The following is a 23,035-nucleotide window of genomic DNA, read 5'->3' on the forward strand; positions in this document are numbered from 1 at the left end:
CATCACCAGAGCAAAAAATGTTTGTATCGTCAGCAAAGAGAACCATTTTTAATACACTGGACATTTTCTTCTTGGGGAATCAAATGTTTTTGGGACAACAGCTGAAGCTGTCGGACAGGACGGGTATTGAGACTGTCTGAGGGTATATAGAGCTGAACGGGTAAACTTCACTTTGCGGAAAAAAGTGAGGGAACTCATGCAACCTAATGGATTTTTACACCATTTTCAAATTTTGAAATCACTCTGACATGTTTCCAGCTATTGGTTGTACTCCTCATTGTCCTGTTCGCTGTTAGTAGCGTAGTAACTTGAAGTGTTACATTAGGAAGGGTATCTGGCATAAAAACTGTGCCAAATCAAAAACTCAGATCCATCCGCTGTGGCAGCATCTTGGGGAAAAAAGAAAGCAGCTGTAAATACCTCATTCAGCAGTTTTCAATGTGCATGAATTCACGCAAATAACTCACGGCAATACTTCACTTTGTCTTTGGTGTGAACGCAAAAAAAAAAAAAGAAGGTATGAACCTTGTAGTTTGGGAGAATTGTTACACCTCGAGAATCATAAATGCATACCGAGTCAAACATCTTGTTTGTCAACTAACAATTAACTAAACCTGCTTTAAGGTACTTATTGTAATTTCCTCTGTTTTGAAAGTGTTTTTAACACCTTTTAAATTTAAATGAAGCTTTCAGCAGAATGTAAACAATTGATCGGCATGACTTTACATCCAAAACACTGATATATTTTTTTGTTGAAGAAATATAAAGAGAACCTTAACCAGGGCTGGACGGCAATTTTGTGTAATACCAATTTGTACCACAAGATGGTGCATCAGCGTAACCTTTGTTTAACCAGGCAAGCCATTAGAACAGTTTGTACAAAGGCATTTACTGGTGAAATACTGCCCCCTGGTGATAAAGGTTTTAGTTAACATTTGCTGCAGTTTAATTACAAAAAGTACCTTTAAAAGATTTTTTTGTCTTTTTGTACAGTTGTACAACAAAATGCTGCATTGAATTTTATACCTTATTGTATTGGAGAGATTTTTTGACTGTTGTTTGTAACGATTAATCAGCACGTGACGATACATATGAAGTAAATGGTTTTACATGTTTATTATAATAGCTAAACAGGTTTCTTTTCCTAAAATATAATCTCTTTTGGTGACCACTTTACAACATGTTGGTGCAGTAGTAATAGTAGATTATTTCGGTAATGGTGCAAACTTCTGTGTAACTTTCCGGTTCTAGTACCAGGGTCGATCTGAATTCACTCAATAATGATGTGCACTTTCTTCTCGTAGTAGTTTTTATAGGCTCTCAACTCAAATATTCAATGATAGGTCCTCTATCAGCCTGCCAACCTACCACTGAACACGTTTTTCAGAGTGAGTGAAGCCGTGTTAATGCTTTATTATCACGCTTGTGATGTAGGTTGATTGTCCCCAGTGCAGATGCGGTAAACCTTTACTTGTTTACTGTTGTTTTTTTAAAAAAAAGAAGAGTATTAAGAAGGATGTGAAGTTATTTTTAGATCACTTTTCTTGATTACCTCAAATCATCCTTCTGTAGCTCAAAACACTGTTAACGAATCATCTCTTGTTTGCCATGTTTTCATGTTATCTTCGTTTTGTGGAGTACTGTATTTAATGTAACTTCTGATTTAATGATCACGCACCTTTTTGTTGCCGATCTTGCTGTAAGTCACATTTTCACTTGAATACTGGACACCTGAAGTTTGTGGCTCTTTTTTTCCTTACTGTAAACTAATGACTTTCAAATACAGTTTGCATTTTCTTTAACCTTTTAGGGGAACATTTACTAGAATATGTCTGTAGTCAGGGCATGGTTGAGTATTTTTGAATGTGGTGATGCTGTAGCATGGTACTGCAGAGAACATGTATGTAAAAACGGTTTAATAAAGCCAGGTTCTGTTAACCGTACGGTCTGAACTTGTTTTTTATTTCCTGCCTCTGGAGCATGAACATGAACAACACACACAGACTTTTACAGCCCCCCCGTGTGACAGTACTGTATTGTAGCAAGTATTTCTATTATATCATAGAAATGTTTGTTATAACACAATGTCATAGAGTGGCAAATGTGTAGCAGACTGGGGTGACCTGATGATGTTCTCCACAGCCTCCCTGGAAAGATCAAAGCCTTAAGAGAAGGGTGTGTCTGTTATGCTCTTGAGGATATTTGAATGGGCAGCAGGTCAGACCCAGGACACGCTTATGAACACCTCAGTGTCAGCCCTGAGGAGCGAGAGGGGAGGGCGGTGTAGGCATCTCTGATTGGAATGTTTTACATGCTAGTGAGCAGAAAAGAGCATGTGAGAGTATACAATCTGGAACAGAGTAGAAATGCAACACATTTATTAATGTCAAATATAGCTTTCTATAGAACACATTGAAACATTAAGTATATGAAGTTTCTTTTGTCATAAAGCTGGTAGCAAATATCTGAATATAATAATGAAAGTAAAGCTGCTAGGTCAACGATGAGTAAGGCATTTTAAAATTTACCCCACACTGCCTAAGGCTCGACCACTTATGTTGTGTTGTAGAAAAGTGCAATAAAGCTTTATTTCCTTATATCCAGTGTACAGGCTTTCGTTATGTTTACTTATTTTCTTTTAATATTAATTTCTTAAGTCTCAGATAATGAATTAAAATTGTATCAGGTTCTGTTATGATCCTCCGTAACCGTCACGGTCTGTTTGAAGTGCTCCCACAGGGGGCGCTGTCCTGGTAGTCTGCAGTGCACTTTGGCAGCTGTGACAGGTGTTTTGTCGTCCATGGTGTCCAGAGTAAATCTGTGCCTGCAGATCACTTCCGGCTTGGGCCGAAGAACATCATACAGTGCCTGTAAAGCCCGCACGTCCTCCAGAGCATCATGGGCCTTGTAGCTCACGCCCAGCAGCTCCCTGACCAAGTTCTCCTGTCGAAAACTCTCCAGCCCATAGTCCTTCAGCACCTCACGTGACAGCGGCAGAGTGTCAACGTAACCTGAGACCAAAGACTCAAACTCTGCTCTGAGACCAAATTCATCTAGCGCGCGAGCCAGAAGCACACAATCAAAGCGGCGAATGTTGTGGCCGACGACGAGAGGGCGGCCGAGCATCTGAAGGAAAGCTATAAAGGAGACGAGCACCTCTCTGAGGGAGTTGGTGAGAACAGGCTGCCGGTGCAGGTACAGCCTCTGCCTGTGAACCTTGAAGCCAGTCACCTTGGAAGCTCCTCGCTGCATTCGACAGCGAGGGACGACGTAGAGGTTCAGCGAGTGGCCTCCACTCACCGCAGCCAGCTGGACGATCTCACAATTTGGATCTAGAGGAATAAAACATAAATAAAACATTTAGCAGAAACAAGAGCAATTTTAAGAGCCAATAAATGAAAGTAAAATAAATAAAGAAGAAACAGAAAAAACACCCTCAAATAAGTTAATAATTGTTGATGTTGCACAGTTTGTTTTCCACTGTGCAGCTTCCTGCAGCAGACATGGGCTTAGCATAAATGGGTAAAAAAAATAACTACAAATAATAAACCTGAGGGACATCTGTTTGTGTTTTGTCTTTGAAAGAATAAATAACTCAGCCATTATACTGGAATATGATTTTTAAATAATCAAATATCAGTCCAAATCTATATTATAGCTTCAACTTTCTGTTCTTAGCTCACAGGAGTGGTCTTTTACTGCTGTAGCCTTCAAGGTTCAACATGTTGTGCATTCAGAGATGCTGTTCTGCACATTTTCTGCTATTTAATAGTTGTTGTTTTTTTCTTTTAAAGAAAAGAAAAATGACCAAAAAAACAAACAAATGAGCTATTGAATATTTTGGCTCCATTTATCTTCCATACATGTGTGCACGGTGCGCTTAGTGGGTCAACCGTGTGTGTCTTTCCAACTTTTAACCGCAGTTTACAACATTATCACCATGATACAGTTTTATCGTCATAATAACTCGCGTAAAACAAAGTTAGAGTATGACCGTACCCAGTCCAGTCGTCTCCAGGTCAAAGAAAACCAGCGACTGTTGAGCGCCTTCAGCTTCCTCAGTTTTTTGCATCACGAATAAATAACTTCCGTTAGTGAGAGCAACGGAGAGGTTAGCTAAAAAAGTCCAAAAGCGACTATCATCATTGGCCTAAAGTGTTTAGCGATAAAACATTACATTTGGTCGGCACAGTTCTACTGTACACCGAGTCTGTCAAGCTTTCCCCGCCATGTTTTAAAGCACCTGCGCAGTGACCGACCGGAAGCTTGAAAGTTTCAAAACAAAAGCCTCGACGAAAAGGACCATATTGGACCATACAACGAAGATACATGAAAAACACAACTAAAAAAACTCGCACGCTTAGGTATAACATGCAACTGAAAACCGAGAAATAAAGAACCTTCCCATTTAACTTTTTTTTGTTATTTCTTCCTCTTTGGAGCTAAAAGAGGCCACACATACACATGAGATGTCAATGGAAACCCCAGGATGTCCTTATTTTGTACATCAGGACTTGGTAGGGTAGCTTACATAAGTCAAATGATATAGACCAAAAACAAATGCCCATTACAGAGGACATAAATGAATAGGCTGGTTCTAAGGAGGATATATTTGTTTGACATACTGATTTTTTTCTGCGTGAGTCATGCAAAAATTTTGAATAGTACAATGCTCCCATCTATAAGAGACAAAAAGATAGCAAGTCATCTATACAAATTACAAGCTATGTTGGGCTCCACCACTGACTGTAGAAAAAATAAAATAAATCTTTGATATAATCATTGGTGTTAACCAGCAAGCCCAAGGTTCACAACTATGCCCTCTAGAGAAGAAGACGTGTGTAATTGGTTCCATATGCTTGTCTGTCTGTCTCTTTGTTAGCAGTCTAGCTTCTACGGTTCTCAAGAAATGAAGAGTCAGCTGAGACAGGATACGGTGCAGTTTAAAGGTGTCATTTCCTGCTCTTATAGAAACCTGGGATAAAACAGAATCAGTGGAACCTTAGAAACCACAGAGAGACACTTTGTAGTAGCAGATCTTTTATTAAGGCTGAGAAAGATGTGGGTAATGCGCTTTAAAAAAAAAAAAAAAAAAAATTTTGCAGACCCATTGCATTTTGGTCCACAGAGGCTACAAAAAGGCATCAATGAGATCAAAGGGAAACAGAAAAGGAAGATTGCACTGCATGTGACACATTACATTACATTTAACAGTAAATAAGTTAAATCTTGATAACTTATGACCACACATACTCCATTTCATTTGTTCCTGTTTGTCCACTGACCTGAACATAACAGCTTTAACATTATTTATTTTATTTATTAAAATTATTTAATATTTTTGCTTTGTCTGATAATTTCTCATGTATTTCTTTCAGCATTTTGTTAATACACCCGGACTGCCCTGAAGGTACAATTGGAGACGCTAAATGTGGTAGGTCTCCAGGCCTTGTACAGCTCCTGCAGCATTTTGGCATCCTCCACAGCATTATGAGCGTCGTAGCTTTTTCCCAGGAAGCGCTGGACCATGGACTCCTGGGAGTAACTGCTCAGACGAAACAGGTTCTTGCTAAGCAAGAAGGTGTCCAGGAACCCAGACACCACCTGTTGGAACTGCTGCAGGAGGGAGCAATTCTGCAGCCACCTGGTGAGCACAGGTGCGTCGAAGCGCTTTGCATTGTGGGCCGCCAGCAGCACTGGACGGTGGAAGGAGCGCAGGAAGGCGATGAAATTAGTGAGAGCCTCGGCAAGAGGGATGGTGTCCACGGGAACCCCGCGGAGAAAGAGGCGGTTGTTGCTGACGGTGAAGCCCGTGACACGTTTTGCGCTCTCTGTGAGAGGCTGGCGGGGGAGGATGTAGACATTAAAGATCCTGTCTTCACAGATGGCGCCGAGCTGAATGATGTCACACACCGTGGTGTCTGAAAATAGAAGACGGGACAAAAGGAAAAACAGATAACCACAAGTTATAATAGAACAGTCTTTTTGCAGAAAGCAGTGCAACATGAACAGGATGATAGCTTTCCATTTAAAAGCAATAGTTTGTCAGGTTAATATTTCTATCCTTGTCAAGACTTAGATGAGAAATCTTACACCACTCTTAACATCTGTCACTCACATGGATACCTTGACAGAAATGCTGAAAACAGTAGCCTACTGGTGGGCAGATCTATCGCAATATCGATACCAACACTGGTATTGGATCGATACTAACACAATCGTATGTAGTTAAAATCCCAACACTGTTGTGTTGGTGTTCATTAAAATGTACTCAGGAATAAGCAAATTTATGATAATTCAGCTAATAAATCATGACACACAGCTCTGACCTACATAAGCTCCCCTTATAAGTTAAAGGTATCGGTATCGGCAATACTGCTCCTAATCCACTTGGTATTGGATCGATACCAAAATTTACAGTATCGCACAGCACTAGAAAACAGACAGTCTTGAGGATGATACAGAGCATGCAAGTTTTTGTGTGGTTAGTTTTCAAACAAATGGGAGAGGTGCCTAGACATACATTTGTGCAGGAGTTGGGGCTCGAACATTCTCTTTGTTGTGCTGGATGATAGTTTCTGCACCTTTCAGGATGTTACGCCTGATAGGGATAACCCTTCTTTCTATTTTGTGAACTGAACAGTTTTTCCTTCACATTTCAGGGCTGCTTCCAGATTGAAATGACTGAGTGTGAATCAGAAGATGATGGAAAACAGCTTATTGTATTTTCTGGATGCAAGTCCACTGGAGAATTACGCAACATTAAAAAATGGCCGGTAGATGTATTAAACATAAATAAATAGACAAAAACACATAATGTTTGTTATCAGGAAGTGATAACAGATAATCACTCCCTATTTGTAGATTACAGTGAAAATGAAAATATCATCAGCTGCTGTTGTTAATCTTCAGCTCTCTGCGTGCTGTTCTTTTTGTCCTGCAGGGCGGTTTGCTGATCCCGCTTATACTGACGTCAGTAACACGCCTCTCTTTAATGGACTCCTGCCAAGACGTGTGACACCAACATGCCTGGCCTATGAGGCCATTCTCACACCCACGCTAGCTCAAATCACAGAAACGAAATCAGCATCTGGTTTCATCTATGGCGTGTCTTATGTCCCAACGATGACAGGAAATATAATTTTGACTGACTTCCTAACTGAACAGTGCTGTGGTTTCCACTGAGTAATCTGCTGAACTCTTTCTCAAATTAACTGCAGCCATGCAGTCCTGAAACACGAGTGTGTATTTAATGTTAAATGTACTGTTCATATGATGCAGAACATGTATGATACTAGCACGTGGGCACAGCCGTGGTTTCTGTGCTTCTTGTTTGTTTGTTTTTTGTTTAAAGCTGCCTGACACTTTTTATAATCCCTCAAAGAGAGCTTGAGGAAACGGAAGGCTGACAAGTGTAAGATTAGCTTAGACAGCAGTAAAAACAGAAACTACCACCCTCCTTATCGCGTAGAGTAAGGGCTTTACATGATGTGCACACATGATGGATAATATCAGTACATTTTTTATGTGTGAACAACACAAGGTAATGTAGGGGATCACTGATCTAGGAAGTTTGTCCCATAAAATATATATTTATTTATTTTTTAAAACAAAAAAAACTAAGTGCAGCAGCGGCCGTCTATCAAGTAAATAAAGTGATGTTTTGGTGCTTAAAGCGTGTTGTAATTCTGTTTTGGTAAATTGGTGAACGCAGTATTAGGCAAGGCACAGAGTTGCAACTGCATGTAACTACTGCTTTCATTTCATTGACATCCAGTGATGCTGAGGTTTAAGTTACTCCAAAAAAGCTCTATCTAAAATAACATAAAATAAAACAAAATACAACAAGAAACGTTATATTATTAGATTAGTACCTAATCCAGTGGTTTCCAGGTCAAAGAAAACGACAGTTCTGTCTTGAGCCATCTGCAGATGAAAAATTAAAACAAAACAACAACAAACAACAACAGTCAGTGTTTAAACGGAACCTTTTTAAAGTTAATTTTGCCTCCTCAGTCACAGCTGTAGTCAGTCACTGAGAGCGTGTATTGAACTCACCGTGCAGCCTGCAGGTTGCTGTAAGTCTGCTGAGCCTTGTGACAGATGTGAAGTCAGCTGGAGAGAATAAATGTACTCATGCGGACTCCTCAGGGAGGGCCCAGCAGGTGAACCCCCGCCACGACATTTCACAACTTAAAACTGCGCCCTGCTTTCATTTTAGTGGAAGAGAAACTCTTTTTTTCTTCCTTCTAACCAGTCTCCTTCCTGCTCGTTCGGCCCGAACGTCCGTGAATGTGCCAGCGGTAGAAACACACTCACACGCACGTTTCTCGGTAAACGTGGAAACTTCTCTGCTCTTCGTTCACTTTCATTTTTGAGCCGCTAGATGACACACGGTTTTTGTTCTACGGCAAACCGTAGATTTGAATAGCCTATGTTATATAAATGAATAAATAATAATACAGTGACTGTATGACACAAAATACAAATATAAAGAAATTCATATTTTTAAAAAGTTACACTATTAAGCGAAACTTTAAAAAGTAGAGTGTGACCGTAATGATTTTGAAGTAATTTGAAATAAAAAAAGTTTTTAAAAAGCTGTTAAAGACGGTAAAAAACAACCCCCCCCCCAAAAAAAAGCAAAACAACATCAACAAAAAACGTATTCTACAGTATTATAAATATTCTGCGAAGCATTTTATTTTATTTTATCTTGCGCTCGTTTGCTGCCGCCTTCTACCAACCAGGGATGCTCATGATTGATCATTTTCCTATAGTCCAGTATAAACGTTTTCACAGCCCCTCTGCTGTTCTGTGAAAGTTTGTAGACACCTTCAGAAACAGTAACTTGAAGTAATTATTTACTGTGTGACTTTATCACATAGTAGTGAGGAAATTGTGGTCCGCTCTCACAGCGGTTTCGGTTCACTGAGCTTTATGGTGTTTCATTCATACACAGCATTCCAGTCAAGCTGAGATCTGGACTTTGACTGGATCATTGCAGCTCCTTGATCCATTCATTTTCAGACATTGTAGATTTGCTGCTGCACTTGGGGCCATTGTCCTGTTGCACAACCCAGTTTTCTCCAAGCATTAACCGTTGGACACACTTGACTCACACGTTAGAGAACTTTGGTATTCTTCGGTTTGCCAAGTTGCATCTGAGCAAACCACAAGAGTTGTTGAACCAATGTCCTTTGGATAGAGGAGAGCGAAGCGGAGACGTTTGGCCAAAATGCACAGATCTACATTTAGAGAAAATTAAATGCAGCATAACAAACACTTCTTATCAACTGTCAGGCACCGTGGCGGGGGGATGGTGATTTGGGCTGGGGACCTTGAAGTGACTGACCAATACCTCCTCAGGCTGTACTGCCATGTCTTTTGTTTGTTTTGTTTTTTTTAGAAATCAGACCTTGGGTTGAAATTACTGGGACATTCTGTTGACTATTTTTCAGCTGTGAATAATCTTTCTCACTGGACCATAGATGTATAACCTTTGCAGGTTGATGTGCAGCAGCTCATTGCTTCTCTAAGACCATTGTCGATGCCTTTCCTTCTTCACATTGTGTTAACAAACACCTGAGTGCTCCAGACCTGCAAACAGACAAAACTTCTGCTTTTATAGAGGAGGTGACATTTTCTGCTACTTACTCTCTTTATTCCTATGGAAGTGCAAAGGGTGCACTTAGTTTTTCACACTGTGGTTGTGAAAGTATCATGCATTCACTTAAAATAAGGCTGGTTTTTGTTTATTTTTTATGTACTCGGATAATTATATGAGTAATTCAGTGGTACGTGCTTTAACGCATTATGTTATTTTGGAGAAAATTTGGAGAAAAAAATCCCTTCACTATTAGGCTATAACGTAAAAGTCAATATATTGTATTCAGACCTTTTCTATCTGAACCTGAGCTTAAAAAAAAAAACATACCAGACATCACTCAAAACACATCAGCATGAAGACGATCACAGAGGTGAGGAGGTGTGGTGCCAACACAAAAAGCTTATGTAACTGTTTCTGATTGCAGTTTCCCCTGTTTCCTCTGGAGCAAATCTTATTGGATAACTGTTGTAGAAAAGAAATACTCTGTGTTAATAAATTCTAATTTTTCTTTTATTCATCTGGTTTACCCTCTCGCACCCTCCATGTCTTTCTCTGCACTGATGGTGGCACTAGAGCAGTGTTTCCCAACCTTTTGGAGCCACAGCACATATTTCACATCAGAAAAATCACACCAAACAAAAATGCCACAAAAGCATATTGATAGTTTTTGTTTTGAATTGGCTCGGTTTGTCCCGAGTATGCCCTTCTCGCTTTCTTCTGACCACTACTCATGCTAGGGCCTTCATTTGGGTCAGAATTTTCTCCAGCACCCAGGTCAGATTGACTACCTTTTCTTTTCAAATATTTATCTATTCCTTATACGCACTGCGTTGCCTGACAGAATGACTATTATGTAATTTCTTCTTCCTTCTTCTGTTTTACTGGCAGTTGGCAACCAATTTAATTAGAGCAGGTTGTACTGCCCTTTAATAGAAGATAATGTAACTACTCTGCCCATTACGCCGATTGCTTAGAGTACTAATCAGGTGAAACCAGATAATCCTCCACGGCACACCTATGTGTGGTTGGGAAAACACTGCACTACAGCCCAATGACGCGTCACCAAGGGCGTAGATTTGGCATGGACGGAAGGGACATGTCCCCACCAATCATTATTGAATTGTCCCCACCAATAATTTGATCTATTCGAGTAAAGAAAATCAAACCCGATAGAAAGAAAACAAAAACGATCTGTCAACGTCTCGTTCACCCAGCGGTGCAGAAAGAGTTAAATTACGTCCTCTACTGGAGTCCTACCTCATGTGACAAATATGGCCAATGTGATTGGCTGTGCCTTTCAGGGAGCTCTGTTTAGTTTTAGCAGCGGCAAGCCTGCGCTGTGAGGAGGACGGCAGCAAAAAGGAAGAATCTGGATATAAGTATTTTTCAAAGAAACCTGTAAGTCACTTAAAGCCAAATTAACTCATAAAATGTGTCCGTCATAATAACGTTACAGGCTATGCTAGGCTTTGGCCCACATCAGTCTAAAATTGTATGTAACCACGAATAAGTGTTTTGGAAACTAACTGCACAACAGGCAGCACTATTAGTTTCTCAGTCTCAGAGCAGCATTTCTAATTTTGATTGAAACTGTCAGAGAAAACGGCAGCCTCGAGCAAGCCAGGATATTAGTTTACAGAGGCTGTTAAAATTATATGTCTAACGTTAAAATGTTGGTGACACAATAATTTCATCCTAATGGTACTGACATATTCATAGGGTTAATTTTTGAGACAAAATGTCATGAGGTAGTCATGATTTTGCAAATATTCCACCTTGTAGTGCAGTTTGCACAAATTGTTTTAAAAATGCACTCACCTACAAACATTACTGATGAGTCAAGATCTGCACAAATTGACAGAAACACTGAAGCAGCTCCACATTTTATTCTTATTGTCATGTATGTCCTATTTGTCAGGTGACAGAAGAACCAACACAAAGCTCAGAGAGCAATGGTGATGCAAGATCACAGGTGAAATTGGATCATGACGAGAGCACATGTGTGACTGCATGTATGTGGAATGTCTCACTGTTATTCATCAGGTGACAGAGGCAGCTCTGCCATGTTGTAGCTCAGACAGAGGTGAAGAGGCGAGGTCACAGGTGACTGACTGATGATTTGGTGCTATAGATTAACTAGTATTTATTATCATGACAATTGTTAGGCTGCTGATGTAAATTGATTCATTAGTGTATATTTGACAAAGAATCTGAATTGACATGTCTCACTTTTTATATGGCACGAATCAATGTGTTATTTTATCAGGTGGCAATATGTCCTAGTGCAGTCAGAGGGGAAGAGCCAGGGCCAAAGGTGAGGCACATCAAGCACAGAATAATAATTGTAATCTGAGGATAAAACGCATGTACTGAGGCTGAAAGAAGCTTCAGTGCTCTCAGAAGACTAAAAAGATGGCTAAGGTCAACAATGACTCAAATGAGATTAAACAATGCTGCTGTATGTCCACCAGGAGAGACTGGACAGTATAGATGTAAAACAAATATGCCAGCAGTTTATCTCAGTTAACGAGAGGAGCAGGCATGTGTTTGGCTCCTTCACATAGTGGACATTGAGTTGTTGTGTGGGACACCAGTAGTCCATGTCTGTTGCTGTAACAGTAGTTCATGTTTAGAATAGAAAATCTCAGCTCACTGATTTGATCGGGGCAATAGTGCCTAAACTGTTGCATAATTTTGCTGAGAGATCTTTTACTTTGTGGTAATCTTAGATGAGTAGTTTTATGGACAAAAACCAGCAGGTCATTCAGTGTTCCCTTAGTGCCAAAGTATAACAGATGTTGGTGTACTATAACTGAAGTAATGATGTTAAGTCCTTAAAGTCATATTCTTTTATTGTCATGACTGTATTTGAAGCTATTTTTATTTTTGTATGATACCTGATTTATATGGAATATGGCTGAAGTAAACTAAAGCCTAAAATACTTAGTCAGTCATTTGTTTAATAGTAATTTAACATTATATAATTCACATATAAAACTATGAATTGTGAATTTTAAATGGTTTAAAAGCACTGTAGAATAGCATATGTAGGCAAGTATATTTCTCCTCTTTTTATAAGAAGCAAAAAGAAAAAGAAACAGGGCAGAGTTCGGTGGTTGAATCATCCGTCCCCACCAATGCCAAAACCAAATCTACGCCCTTGCGCGTCACAGAACATAAATGACAATTCATAAATATCTGGAGTAGATGAAAGCCCTCTAGCTCAATGAATTAATATGCTTCCTTAACAACAAATGTTTATTTTAAAGATTTATACGTTTCTCTTAGGTTCTCAAACTGTGGGACAGCTCCCACTAGTGGTGGGTGGTGGTACTGCAGGTGGGCTCTGCACAAGCGAAGACGTCTCTTGTGATTTTATTTCAGGTTGGATCTTTGTTGGTGTTGACCGAGTGAATGATTGTGTGAGCTTCTTTTGGTTCGTGAAGTCAGGTTCAAAAGATGACTCAACTCACTCGTGCTTGGCTGCAATTTTGCTTTTTTAATAAGCAGATGGATTTTCCCTCATAAAGTCTTTTTTTTCTTCTTACAACCATAGACATGTTTATATCATTTAAAAAAAGAGGAAATGTAACACAAATCGCACCTTATACATACATACTGTGATAACTGTGTCCAGAGTGGCGCAGACAGACACAAGGCTTTTTTTTTGTTTTGTTTTTTTGCTTTTTGCTTTATAGCACAAAAAATGAGTGACTGAGTATGGCCTGCTAAAATGTCGCCATGAGTAATAGTAGATAATGAACCGTACACAGGATAATATATCCTTTTATAACACCTTTTTATAACAGATTCTTTTTAAATCAATGTACATCCCAAAAGCATGATCATAAATAGCACATACACTGTGTATAAAAGAGGAACAAAACCAAAAAACAACCAAAGAAAGCAGAGCATGCCTTCCAGTGATAGGTACATTCACTTTTTCCTTTTTTTTTCTTCTTTTTTCTCCACATGGACAGCTTAGACATACACAACAAACATCATCCCATCAAATATCAGCTAAAAGACATTTGACCAGAATCAGCCATGCCCTTTCAGCTCAACTCCGAAAACAGGTTTTTTTTTTAATGTCTAAATGGTTCAAAGTGATACTAAAAAAACCAAAAAACACACACTAAATCATCACTGAGACTTCCAGCTTTTAAAGTTCCTCCAGAGACGCGGCAAGCAAAGAGAGATCGCAGCTTTATCACGGAGACGTGATCGCTGTTTAGCTACTGAGAAGAATCTCAACATCACACGGATACTGTTTGGATACTTTATGGACAGAGACAGGAAAGAGAGGAAGAATATGCAGAAACACACGGACGGTTTGAGTTAGTTGCTACTAGTTTTTTTTGTTGACAGGTTAACAGGCAGATTAAATGCTACTTATCACAGCCAGAGCCGGGAGAGAAGAGGAGCTACTGTACTGGTGAAGAAGAAGAACAGGCATGGCTCAGAGGACATCGCGGACGGTTTGAGTGCATGATGAGTGCAAGTGTTTCCCCACAGGTGCAGTAAAGCTCAGACTAACCCTTGTAAGCTCACATCAGTTAGTTTTAGTGTCACACGACGGATGTAGAGCTGCTTCTTCTTTTTTTCAGTCCTTCCATTAAGCATATTTACGGAGGAGAGGCTAAACATGCACAAAGTGGGAGCTGATAAAAATGGAAGGGATCATTCACTCGTTCACTCACTCCACCAAATAATAAAGATCGGAAAGAAAAAACAAAACGATGGCTTTCATCTGAACAAAAACTATTGACAGCAATACCAACATGTACACTATAATACAGCAATAATATATATTAAAAGAGAAAAAAATTCAAGTTCTGACGCAGTAACACTGATGTTTCTGAAATGTGGGGGTGGGGGGTAATAAAAGGCTGCGGGCAAAGACAGACAGAACAAAACACGTATGGCTGACTGACATCTCATACTGCAGGTCAAGTTCACGTGACACCCGACGCTCTGCGCTACAACCGCAGGTTGGTGGCTTTTTTTTCTTTCATTTTTTTTTCCAAATTCTTTTACGACTCAAGAGTGCAACCAAAGTGCTCTCTGTTCATTGTGTAATATTAAAAAAGAGAGAAGCCAGCAGTAAACAGAGGAGAACCGACACAGAAACAAAAGTGGAACCTGAATTTCAGATACTTATATTTGCAAAACAGGCCGTAGAGACTGATCACCGATGAGCAACCCAGCAACTCAGCAGCAGCACTGGACTGTCTCTTTATGTACACCTTTTTTCCTCCTCTTTAATATAATAATAACAATAATAATAATAATTAACATACAGCTGTAAGAGACAGTTTCTTCAAACTGAAGAAAAATTGTGATGGAGAAGCATGCAGCCTCTTGGCTGGTGTGTCCTGTGTAAACGAGAAAAGCAGACTTAGCTTGGTGCTGGTTACAGACAAGTTGGTTGTCCGCCAGTTCGGTCAGTATGGCTACATTTCTTTTGGGGGGCTTTCACCATCTGCCCGCATGCTAAAAAATAAAGACGAGGCTCTGAAAGGTTTGGCTTTGCAGGTGTGGGTGTGGTGTCCTGTGTCTCGCCACCCGTCCTTCCGTTCCTCTTCCCCCACCCCTCCCTCTCCTCTGACTGACCCCTGGGGCTCCAGCAGGGGTCAAACGGTTCAGATCAGAGGATCAGCGAACACAGTTCAACTTGTCTTTTTGCTTCTCTCCAGATTTCACATTAGTCGTCAGTCATCCTTCAGTGACCAGCTGCTGTTTTTGTCCCTCTCTGTCAGAATCGCCTTCCTGCTTTGACTGGACCAAGGGAGGAGGTAAGGCTGGGCACCAAGGAGGGGCAACAGGCGACTCTTGGTGTAAACCTTGCCCCATGACCAGCCTCATTCTGCCCTAAACTCGTCTTCCTCCCATTCTCACTCAGCCTCCCGCGAATGGTCGTTTCGGGGTCAAACCATGAACTCGTTGTTGCCGTACAGAACCAGCTGCTGCGGCCCCGAGCCGAAGTCCGACTCCCTCCGATGGCTTCCCGAGGGCTCCCGTGGCGAGCTGCGACTCAGCCTGAGCCTGTGCCGCGTTTTCCCGGTACTTTGGCCCCCCTCTGCCTCAGCCAAAGGGGTCCCCAGGCTGCAGGAGGTGAGTAAGGGCCCGGAGGAGGAGGAACGGAACCTGTAGTGAGGGGAAGGAGAACCAGACGCGTTGGAGGAGAGAGAGGAGGAAGGGTGATAGGAGGAGACGGTGGAAGTGGAGTCTGCTGAATCCTGGGAGTCGGGCTGGCGTCGCAGAGCTCGCCTGCTCTTCGCCTCTGACTTTCTGGATCGGATTGTGCCGCGATCTGTGAAGAAGAACACACAAAGATGGCAGTGATAAGAGAGTTATTATTATTATTTATTTATTACACAAAAAGCAACTAATTTAATTACAAAATTAGGAAAATTTACTTTCATGTAGACAATTTCACATGGTTATCCTTTATTAGACATAAATAGAATATGATTAGCTGACTTTACCTGGAGCCATTAAGCCATTACCTTAACGAATATAAGGATGATGAAGGTTGAGTGAGAGTGTGAGTTGGCAGCATTTATATAGGATCTTTGGATTACATCGTTACCTCCAGTTAGTCACAGTAAGCAGGAAATGAAACATGAACACAAACACTGACACGCACCAGAGGGGTCAGAGGTGGCTCCCTCCGTATCCATGGTGATATTCTCTGAGCTGTCTGCTGTACCGATGGAGGCTTCAGATTCAGGAGTTTCATCATCGGATGCTCGCGGCTCCAGGATCAACATTTCATAGGTCAGCTCCTCCCTGTTGACAGACACATTAAAGGTCATATTTTAAGTTTTGGGATATTTATTACTGTATGCAACTGACCCAAAGCCATCCACATAGAAGCACACGGCAGCTACAAGACAGAACAAAAATAAATTTTATGTTTGCTCTGAGTTTCCAGGTGACATTAGTTACATTAGTTTTTAGGTGGTTTTAAAGCCTGCACTGTTGTCTGACTTTAAATATGTAACATGTAACAGGAATGCACAACTTAAATGTAACAGTATGACCACAGAAACGGCGTACTTTTCTTTCTGCAGACTCTCAATCTGCTCTGCGAGGATTCGCTCCTCCTGCTGCATCGCCAGCTCCTGCTGGTCATTGAGCACGGCCTCTGCTGCGTCCTCCACTCCTCCTCCTCCTACGGCAGTTTCTCCATCAACCCCAGAGGGCGCTCTGGGGCTGAGAGGAGGTGAGGTCGTGTGGGTGCTGCTTTGCCAAACACGGCTTTTGCTCTGCAAGTACACACACACACACACACACACACACACACACACACACACACACACTCAGAGACACACACACACACACACACACACACACACACACACACACATATAGAGACAGTGTGTTAGCGGAAGTCCAAAGTGACCAGAATGTTCAGGGAGAGACAGTGATGAAGCACACAAAGCTAAGCTGCTACAGGTGTAGGTGGATGCTCTGACCACATACTGACTAGATAGACTGAGCACAGTTCACCACATCACTGCTAAAAAGAAAGACTATGAGGTCAGGTGATAATCACTACGAACAGTTACACACAATCACTTCATACACACACACACAGGTTGGCATTACCTTAACTTTAGCTGTGTTAGGCTGTACATTGTAAAACAGAAACAGAAAGCAAAGAGCGATCAGTGGGGCTACAGTTAGTGAGCTGCCTTTTTTGAGAGAAGCATAAACATTCAGCAGTGATTAAAGAACAGTGACGGCAGCCGTGAAGCTGTAGAAATGCACACTACTGCCTATGGCGCAGCTCTGCTAACCTGAAATAGTTGATGTTATTAAGTTAGCCTCAATGCTTTCGTAGCCGAAAGGTTTATTTATAGTGCAGTTTGTTTTTGGAAATGTTAAACGTTAAGTGTGAACACGGCACAAAGTCTTTTAATGTGAGAAGATGTCTCCTATGGAACATCTGGATGTAGCTACCAATTATATATATATATGCTTACTATGTACTAGTCAAGATAATGGCTTACTTTGCCTCCCTCCAGACTTCACAGAACATCACTATTTATGTTTATATTAATAATTAAATCTACACAAACAACAAAGCTACAGTACATTATCTGAGAAACAATGTAGTGTATAAATACAGTTTATACAAACAACAATGCTTGGAGAGGCTACACTGCACATAAACACTGTTTTGTGTTTAAAATGCTGTGGCTTATTTGACTTAAAGGTCAGTTGTTCAACTTTTGCTTGACTGTAAAGTCAACTTTAGACTGTAGCAGCCATTGATTTAAAGCGTCAATTTGAACATTTCGTCTGCTGTTGTCGAGGCTTTTTGAAACCAGAGACAGAGAAACTACGGACACCGTATGCTCATGTAGCTGTGGACTGCTGTGAACATAAAGCAGCCATTAGCTAAAGCACAAACTGCTTTGCCGTCTCTTGTAGTCTAAGATGAACACCAGGCTTTATGAAGGGTATGAAGAAAATGAGGTCATAAATGACTGTAGCAAAAAGGTCGTTTTTCCCCATTGACTTCTACAGTCTGATTTCTTATGGCAACCAGACGAGCTGCCCCCTGCTGGCCAATAAAAAAAAATCCTGATTTAAAATAGTTCATCAATGGCTACATCCATCTCTTTTATACAGTTTTATGATGTTGAAGTCGGCCTCTTTTGATATACTGCTAATGATGACGACAAACCAGTATATTTAAAAAGAATTGAAGCAATAACTTATATCAAGCTAATATTAAACGTAATAATACTTAATATTAATACAATAAATAAACGAGCTAATGTTTTTATTTGAGTACAGTTGTGCTTACAGACCCTCTCCACCTTCCTATACTTCTGATCATCATCAATATAATCAATAATCAGTTGTTAAACAGAAGACATACATTACATACATTATTTCAAATTACAACTGAAACTGTGAGAAAATGATTACCAGCAATGTTAATTATTTAATACAAACACCCGACCTGGCTGCCAGAGGCCACGTTGCTATAATAAACGATATAACAATGCCAGCTGAAAGACTTCTGGTGTTGTATGATTTGCTGCGCTGCATGTTAGCCAACCCACTGATAACAAAACAGCAACACAAACAAAGAGTCAGACACCTGACATAGAAGTAGCTTACAGGTATATGAGATGAGTGGTGTTACAGACAGCATGAGTGGACGGAATTAAGAGACTGATGGACAGGACAGGACTGGTGGTGGGCGGGTACATGTTGTGGGAGGGGCATACATACCGGGGTGGTAGTGCGGGTAATGCTCATAAACCTAACGGCAATTAGTACGGGTTTCTGGAAGGAGGGTGTGGGGGAGGAAAGGAGGAAGGACAGGTTAGGATTAAGGAGCGGTGAAGGTTATCATTTTAGTATGGATCTGGTTATTTTACAGGTCAAAAGAGGTTTCCAGATTAAAATGAGCTACAGTTGGTTAGAAAGAGAAAGATCTGAAGAAATCTTCCCAACCAGAAAATACCCAGTGTAAAAAGACGCCGAGGGAGGAATTGATAGGCAACTGAACAATGCTGAGGTTCGATTAAAAAGTTAATTAACAGGAAATTCCTAAGTGGGCAAACGTGAATTCATGATTCATACTAGGCTGAATGCAAGTCTTTGTAACAGCCTCAAAAGACGACTTTTCACCTTTCACTTTTCAACAAAGATAAAACTCAGACATTTCTGCTTCTCTCACCAGTTAATGTGTCTTTGCTTTTGTTACTTGTCCTTGGTGCATTGCAGTTTTATGACAGCAAAAACTATGTAAGAGCCCAACAAGGGTCTGCTGTGGGAAGTTGGGAACTAGGGTCTGCTGTGACTGGCTGACCAGATCTGGCCCAGAAAACAACAACCATGGACGTGTGGCACTTTACACATGCTCTACCTATAAGAACAAATCCAGGCGAGATAGCTCTGAACCTGCAAATCATTAAAAAACACTCTTATTTGGAAAGTGTGGATCCATGTGGATGCTGGAGGAATTTGGTTGTCCTGTGAAGCACAAGTTAGCTCATCTTCCCGAATAATGCTTTCCAGAAAGACAGATTACACAGCAGGATGCTCCTTAGGGAGTACAATAATTGCATTCCTGGGTGAAATCCTGTAATAGAAGGTATACTGTATAATGTTACATACTGTATTTAGGCATGAGCTGCTTCCTGCTGAAATTTTCAATTTCTCCAATTTTGAATCTTTTGTAGCTTTTTTTGCCTAAATGAACCTCTTATCTCAGTTTCTTGCCGATTACTTGCATGAATAGTGGCTGCATCATCACCATTTACTAAAACTACGCAGTTAGAAAGTACGTCAGTCCACTAGGGTGCTTTTGAGAACTTTACACTTTTCTTCTGAGGTTATTGTTTCCCTGGTATAAATGATCTTATGTGTCCCAAAGAGACCTTTGACATGAAGAATTAAACTCCTGTGAGGTATTATTACAGCAGAATAATTCATAAATGAATGATTCAAACAAGTGTCCATCCCCTTCAAATGCTTTTTTTGGTCACCTTTTTGCATGTGTAAGAAAAACACAGCAAAAAGTGTTGATGACACATGTAAAGAAACACACAGGAATGAACTCCTGCCATGGCGACAACCATGCCAGCTGCTCGTGGAGCTGAAAACGGATCCATTTTGATGAGGAGTGAGAGGAAGGAGTAAATAAAAAATAAAAAAAACTTTCGCTCAATGACAACCTCAGCCTCTATGCTAACACCTACTGCACTTTGATCTTACCATGGACCTCCTGATGTGGGTCAGCCTGCTCTTGGCTTTGTTCTCTGCAAACTCCAGACTGCTGATGTCCTTCAGACGAGCCTTGTACTTGCTCATCTGCTCGTTGATGATCAGCTCCACACACCTGCGGACCACAGAGCCATTTAAATTGGAAGCAAACAGAGCAGAGATGCTCTGGTACCCTATGATAGACTTGGACACACTTGGATAAGGAGATGTTTGTTTTTCTTGAAAACTCCCTTTTCAAAATGTAAGAGGCTGAAGTTTTTTTTGTTGACATCAGCCCAAAGATGCAGTTACATTTAGATGTTATTAAGCTGTAATTACAGCAGTATACCAGGTTTCTGGCATTTAATGAATAATGACTGTAAAATTGCAGAGTTAGTTTGTGAACATACGCTGTGGTCTTGCTGATGTCTTGGACGCTCTGCAGTGGGTCAATGCTGTCGGGGCAGCGAAGGATGCAGGGAGCAAACACGATGGCGAGGGCGTTGGCTGACATCCTGTTTGTCTCCTCCTGCAGGGCAATCCTGTAACAGCATAATACTTTTAATCCTGATGTGCAATTCCCACTGAACACAGCTCTAATCCAGTGTGTCTGACAACTAGTGAAAATAATAATATATATAATAGGCCCTGAAACCTCTGCAGCTTCGACCTGATGCTAAAAACATGATTCAGATCTTATTATAAAACCCTTTTTTCCAGGCACAAGCTGTTTGCCTGGTCATATTGATTCAAGTCATCACTCACCTGACCAGATGGAAGATGAGGCGCTCCAGTGTGCTGAGGTGTGTCCTGCTGAGCTGGTCGATCACAGAATACACTCCGTTGATCACCTCCCGCTTGTCTGGCTGACCTGAAAAGGCAGAAAAACACCACAGAGTTCAGGCAAACACATTTTTTCAAGCTAACTCGGTCCTGGGCTGAAAACCAGCAAACAGACGGTAAAGAGCATAAGCATGAGTTTACCCATGGCTCTCAGGAACTCCTCGTAGAGTTCAAAGGTCATGAGAGGGCTTGGCAGGTCACGGAGCCACTGTTTGAGCACACTGGCAATAACGTGGATATTGTAGTCATCCAGATTCACGCTGCTGACATCTGAAAGAGCATGATTTCAGACAAGTTAACACGGTTTCCCTTTGATCTTTGGTCCAAATGATGCAGTAGTTCATACATGTAGTTTAAAAATCATTTAATAAACGGCCACGAAAACTGGCAGGATTCAAGTTTATTTTAGCTTTTAGTCCTCATTAAAAATTCATTTTTTTCCATAACAGTGCCATCTGTCTCAGCTGTACTTTGTAATTAGTGATAATTAGTCACCAACTAAACCACATTTTTATGACAGTACACATTTTCACCCATAAAACCAGCTCATTAGGATGGCGACACGTACTTTTTAGGATCTTTATTTTCTCAATTTGACTTTCAGACTTGTTTCACACTTTTAAACGCCCCGGCAGGAATCCTGTAATATGTATTTGGAATGTGTGTCTCATTGATCTATGAGTCAGCCTCACCCGTGTCCAGCCCCTGTCGGAGTTCTTTGATCTTATTGGTGGAGCCCGACTTCCTGTAGATGCCCTCTGTGTAGAGGCCGTGCATCTCGATGTAGTTGATGAGCTTCTCCACCAGCTGGGGTACGGTGCGCTCCTCGCTGGTCAGACGCGACAACTCCACGCCGAACTGCCGTGACGACAGCTCCGGGTCGTACTTGTTTGCAAACGTAAATAATGCTGCACATTAAACTGAACCACTGGCAGGCTGCACAGACCAGTGACCGTTACAGCTCGATGATGAAGGATGACGTAAACGTAAACTCCCATCTGCATTATACAGTAATATCTACCTAAAGCTGGTAAACATCTGTGTGAACTGATGACGCACGGGACTTTTTATTTATTATGACTTCCTTTCTTTCAGGGCTAAAATTCTTTCAGTAGGATTAATGGAGAAAAACTTGATACAAACTCCTTTAGTCATACTGTAACACATTCAGACGACACCAAACCACAAAATAAACCAAAAGGGCAAAAGGTGATTATTTTAGCTAATGATTATACTGCGCTGTGATTTCGATTGTTGGCTACATATTTTGAACGGCGGAGAGAACCCGTGTCATCTTAAAACAAGTGTCACATAAAAAAAAGGAACTCCACCTACCTTCTTGCTGCACTTTGTGGTCATTTTGGAACAGCACTTCCTGTGGCAGGCGTAGCGACACACTGTAGACAAAACAAACGACAATCAGACGGGAGGCATTTCTACAAACTCCTCACAGTCACGACAGCAGCAGTCGGTGCTGTAGACATTTACCACCTCAAAGGCTAGGGCAAGCGTGGAGGCGGCAGAGAGCCGGGATGGGATGTCTGCTCTCAGAGAGTGCAGATGGAGCTCTGTAACTAGATCGAAGACGGACTCATGAAAGGAGAGGGAGGTTTAATCGAATTCTGCAGACACTCAGGCACGCAGGGAAAGTGTGTTCGTTTTTTGCGTATGTGTGTGTGTGTGTAAGGACTGCCATGTGAGTGGAAAGAAAAACTACACAGTTTTGAGTGTGAGTGGTGTGGTAAGTGAGTTAGGAGAACATTAGGATCTGCTGCTGGTGTGTATTTTTATATATGTGTGTGTGTGTGTGTGTGTGTGTGTGTGTGTGTGTGTGTGTGTGTGTGTGTG

At 41.0% G+C, this 23,035-nt stretch overlaps 3 protein-coding genes across 17 annotated transcripts in view; all 3 read right to left on the reverse strand.

Moving 5' to 3' along the window:
- Positions 1 to 983: 983 nt before the first annotated feature.
- trex4 (three prime repair exonuclease 4) lies at positions 984 to 4,271 on the reverse strand. The gene is made up of 2 exons (XM_005931662.3): positions 4,000 to 4,271; positions 984 to 3,332 (listed from the first exon to the last, which is right to left on the reverse strand). The coding sequence occupies exons 1-2, from the start codon at positions 4,070 to 4,072 to the stop codon at positions 2,683 to 2,685; spliced, it is 723 nt and encodes a 240-aa protein (XP_005931724.1). The 5' UTR covers positions 4,073 to 4,271; the 3' UTR covers positions 984 to 2,682.
- Positions 4,272 to 5,080: 809 nt separating this feature from the next.
- Positions 5,081 to 8,325, reverse strand: LOC106633399 (DNA polymerase III PolC-type). Its single transcript, XM_014336578.2, has 3 exons — positions 8,059 to 8,325; positions 7,875 to 7,926; positions 5,081 to 5,921 (listed from the first exon to the last, which is right to left on the reverse strand). The coding sequence occupies exons 2-3, from the start codon at positions 7,924 to 7,926 to the stop codon at positions 5,386 to 5,388; spliced, it is 588 nt and encodes a 195-aa protein (XP_014192064.1). The 5' UTR covers positions 8,059 to 8,325; the 3' UTR covers positions 5,081 to 5,385.
- Positions 8,326 to 13,089: 4,764 nt separating this feature from the next.
- myo9ab (myosin IXAb) overlaps positions 13,090 to 23,035 on the reverse strand; it is a 150,664-nt gene continuing 140,718 nt past the window's right edge. For 10 of the 15 annotated variants that reach the window (XM_042224657.1, XM_042224656.1, XM_014336579.2 and 7 more), the window contains 11 exons: positions 22,523 to 22,584; positions 21,880 to 22,072; positions 21,329 to 21,457; positions 21,110 to 21,215; positions 20,755 to 20,886; positions 20,357 to 20,480; positions 18,866 to 18,919; positions 17,225 to 17,245; positions 16,673 to 16,881; positions 16,260 to 16,402; positions 13,090 to 15,923 (listed from right to left, as the gene is read on the reverse strand). In XM_042224657.1, the coding sequence (XP_042080591.1) occupies positions 15,538 to 15,923; positions 16,260 to 16,402; positions 16,673 to 16,881; positions 17,225 to 17,245; positions 18,866 to 18,919; positions 20,357 to 20,480; positions 20,755 to 20,886; positions 21,110 to 21,215; positions 21,329 to 21,457; positions 21,880 to 22,072; positions 22,523 to 22,584 (1,559 nt within the window). In that variant the 3' untranslated portion in view covers positions 13,090 to 15,537. The remainder of the gene's footprint in view (positions 15,924 to 16,259; positions 16,403 to 16,672; positions 16,882 to 17,224; positions 17,246 to 18,865; positions 18,920 to 20,356; positions 20,481 to 20,754; positions 20,887 to 21,109; positions 21,216 to 21,328; positions 21,458 to 21,879; positions 22,073 to 22,522; positions 22,585 to 23,035) is intronic. The other 5 variants (XM_005931663.3, XM_042224662.1, XM_005931668.3 and 2 more) reach the window with 3 other exon arrangements.

The sequence above is a fragment of the Haplochromis burtoni genome, unplaced genomic scaffold (genome assembly GCF_018398535.1).
Source record: "Haplochromis burtoni strain Fernald_Lab_line unplaced genomic scaffold, NCSU_Asbu1 Contig_145, whole genome shotgun sequence".
Classification (NCBI taxonomy): domain Eukaryota; kingdom Metazoa; phylum Chordata; class Actinopteri; order Cichliformes; family Cichlidae; genus Haplochromis; species Haplochromis burtoni.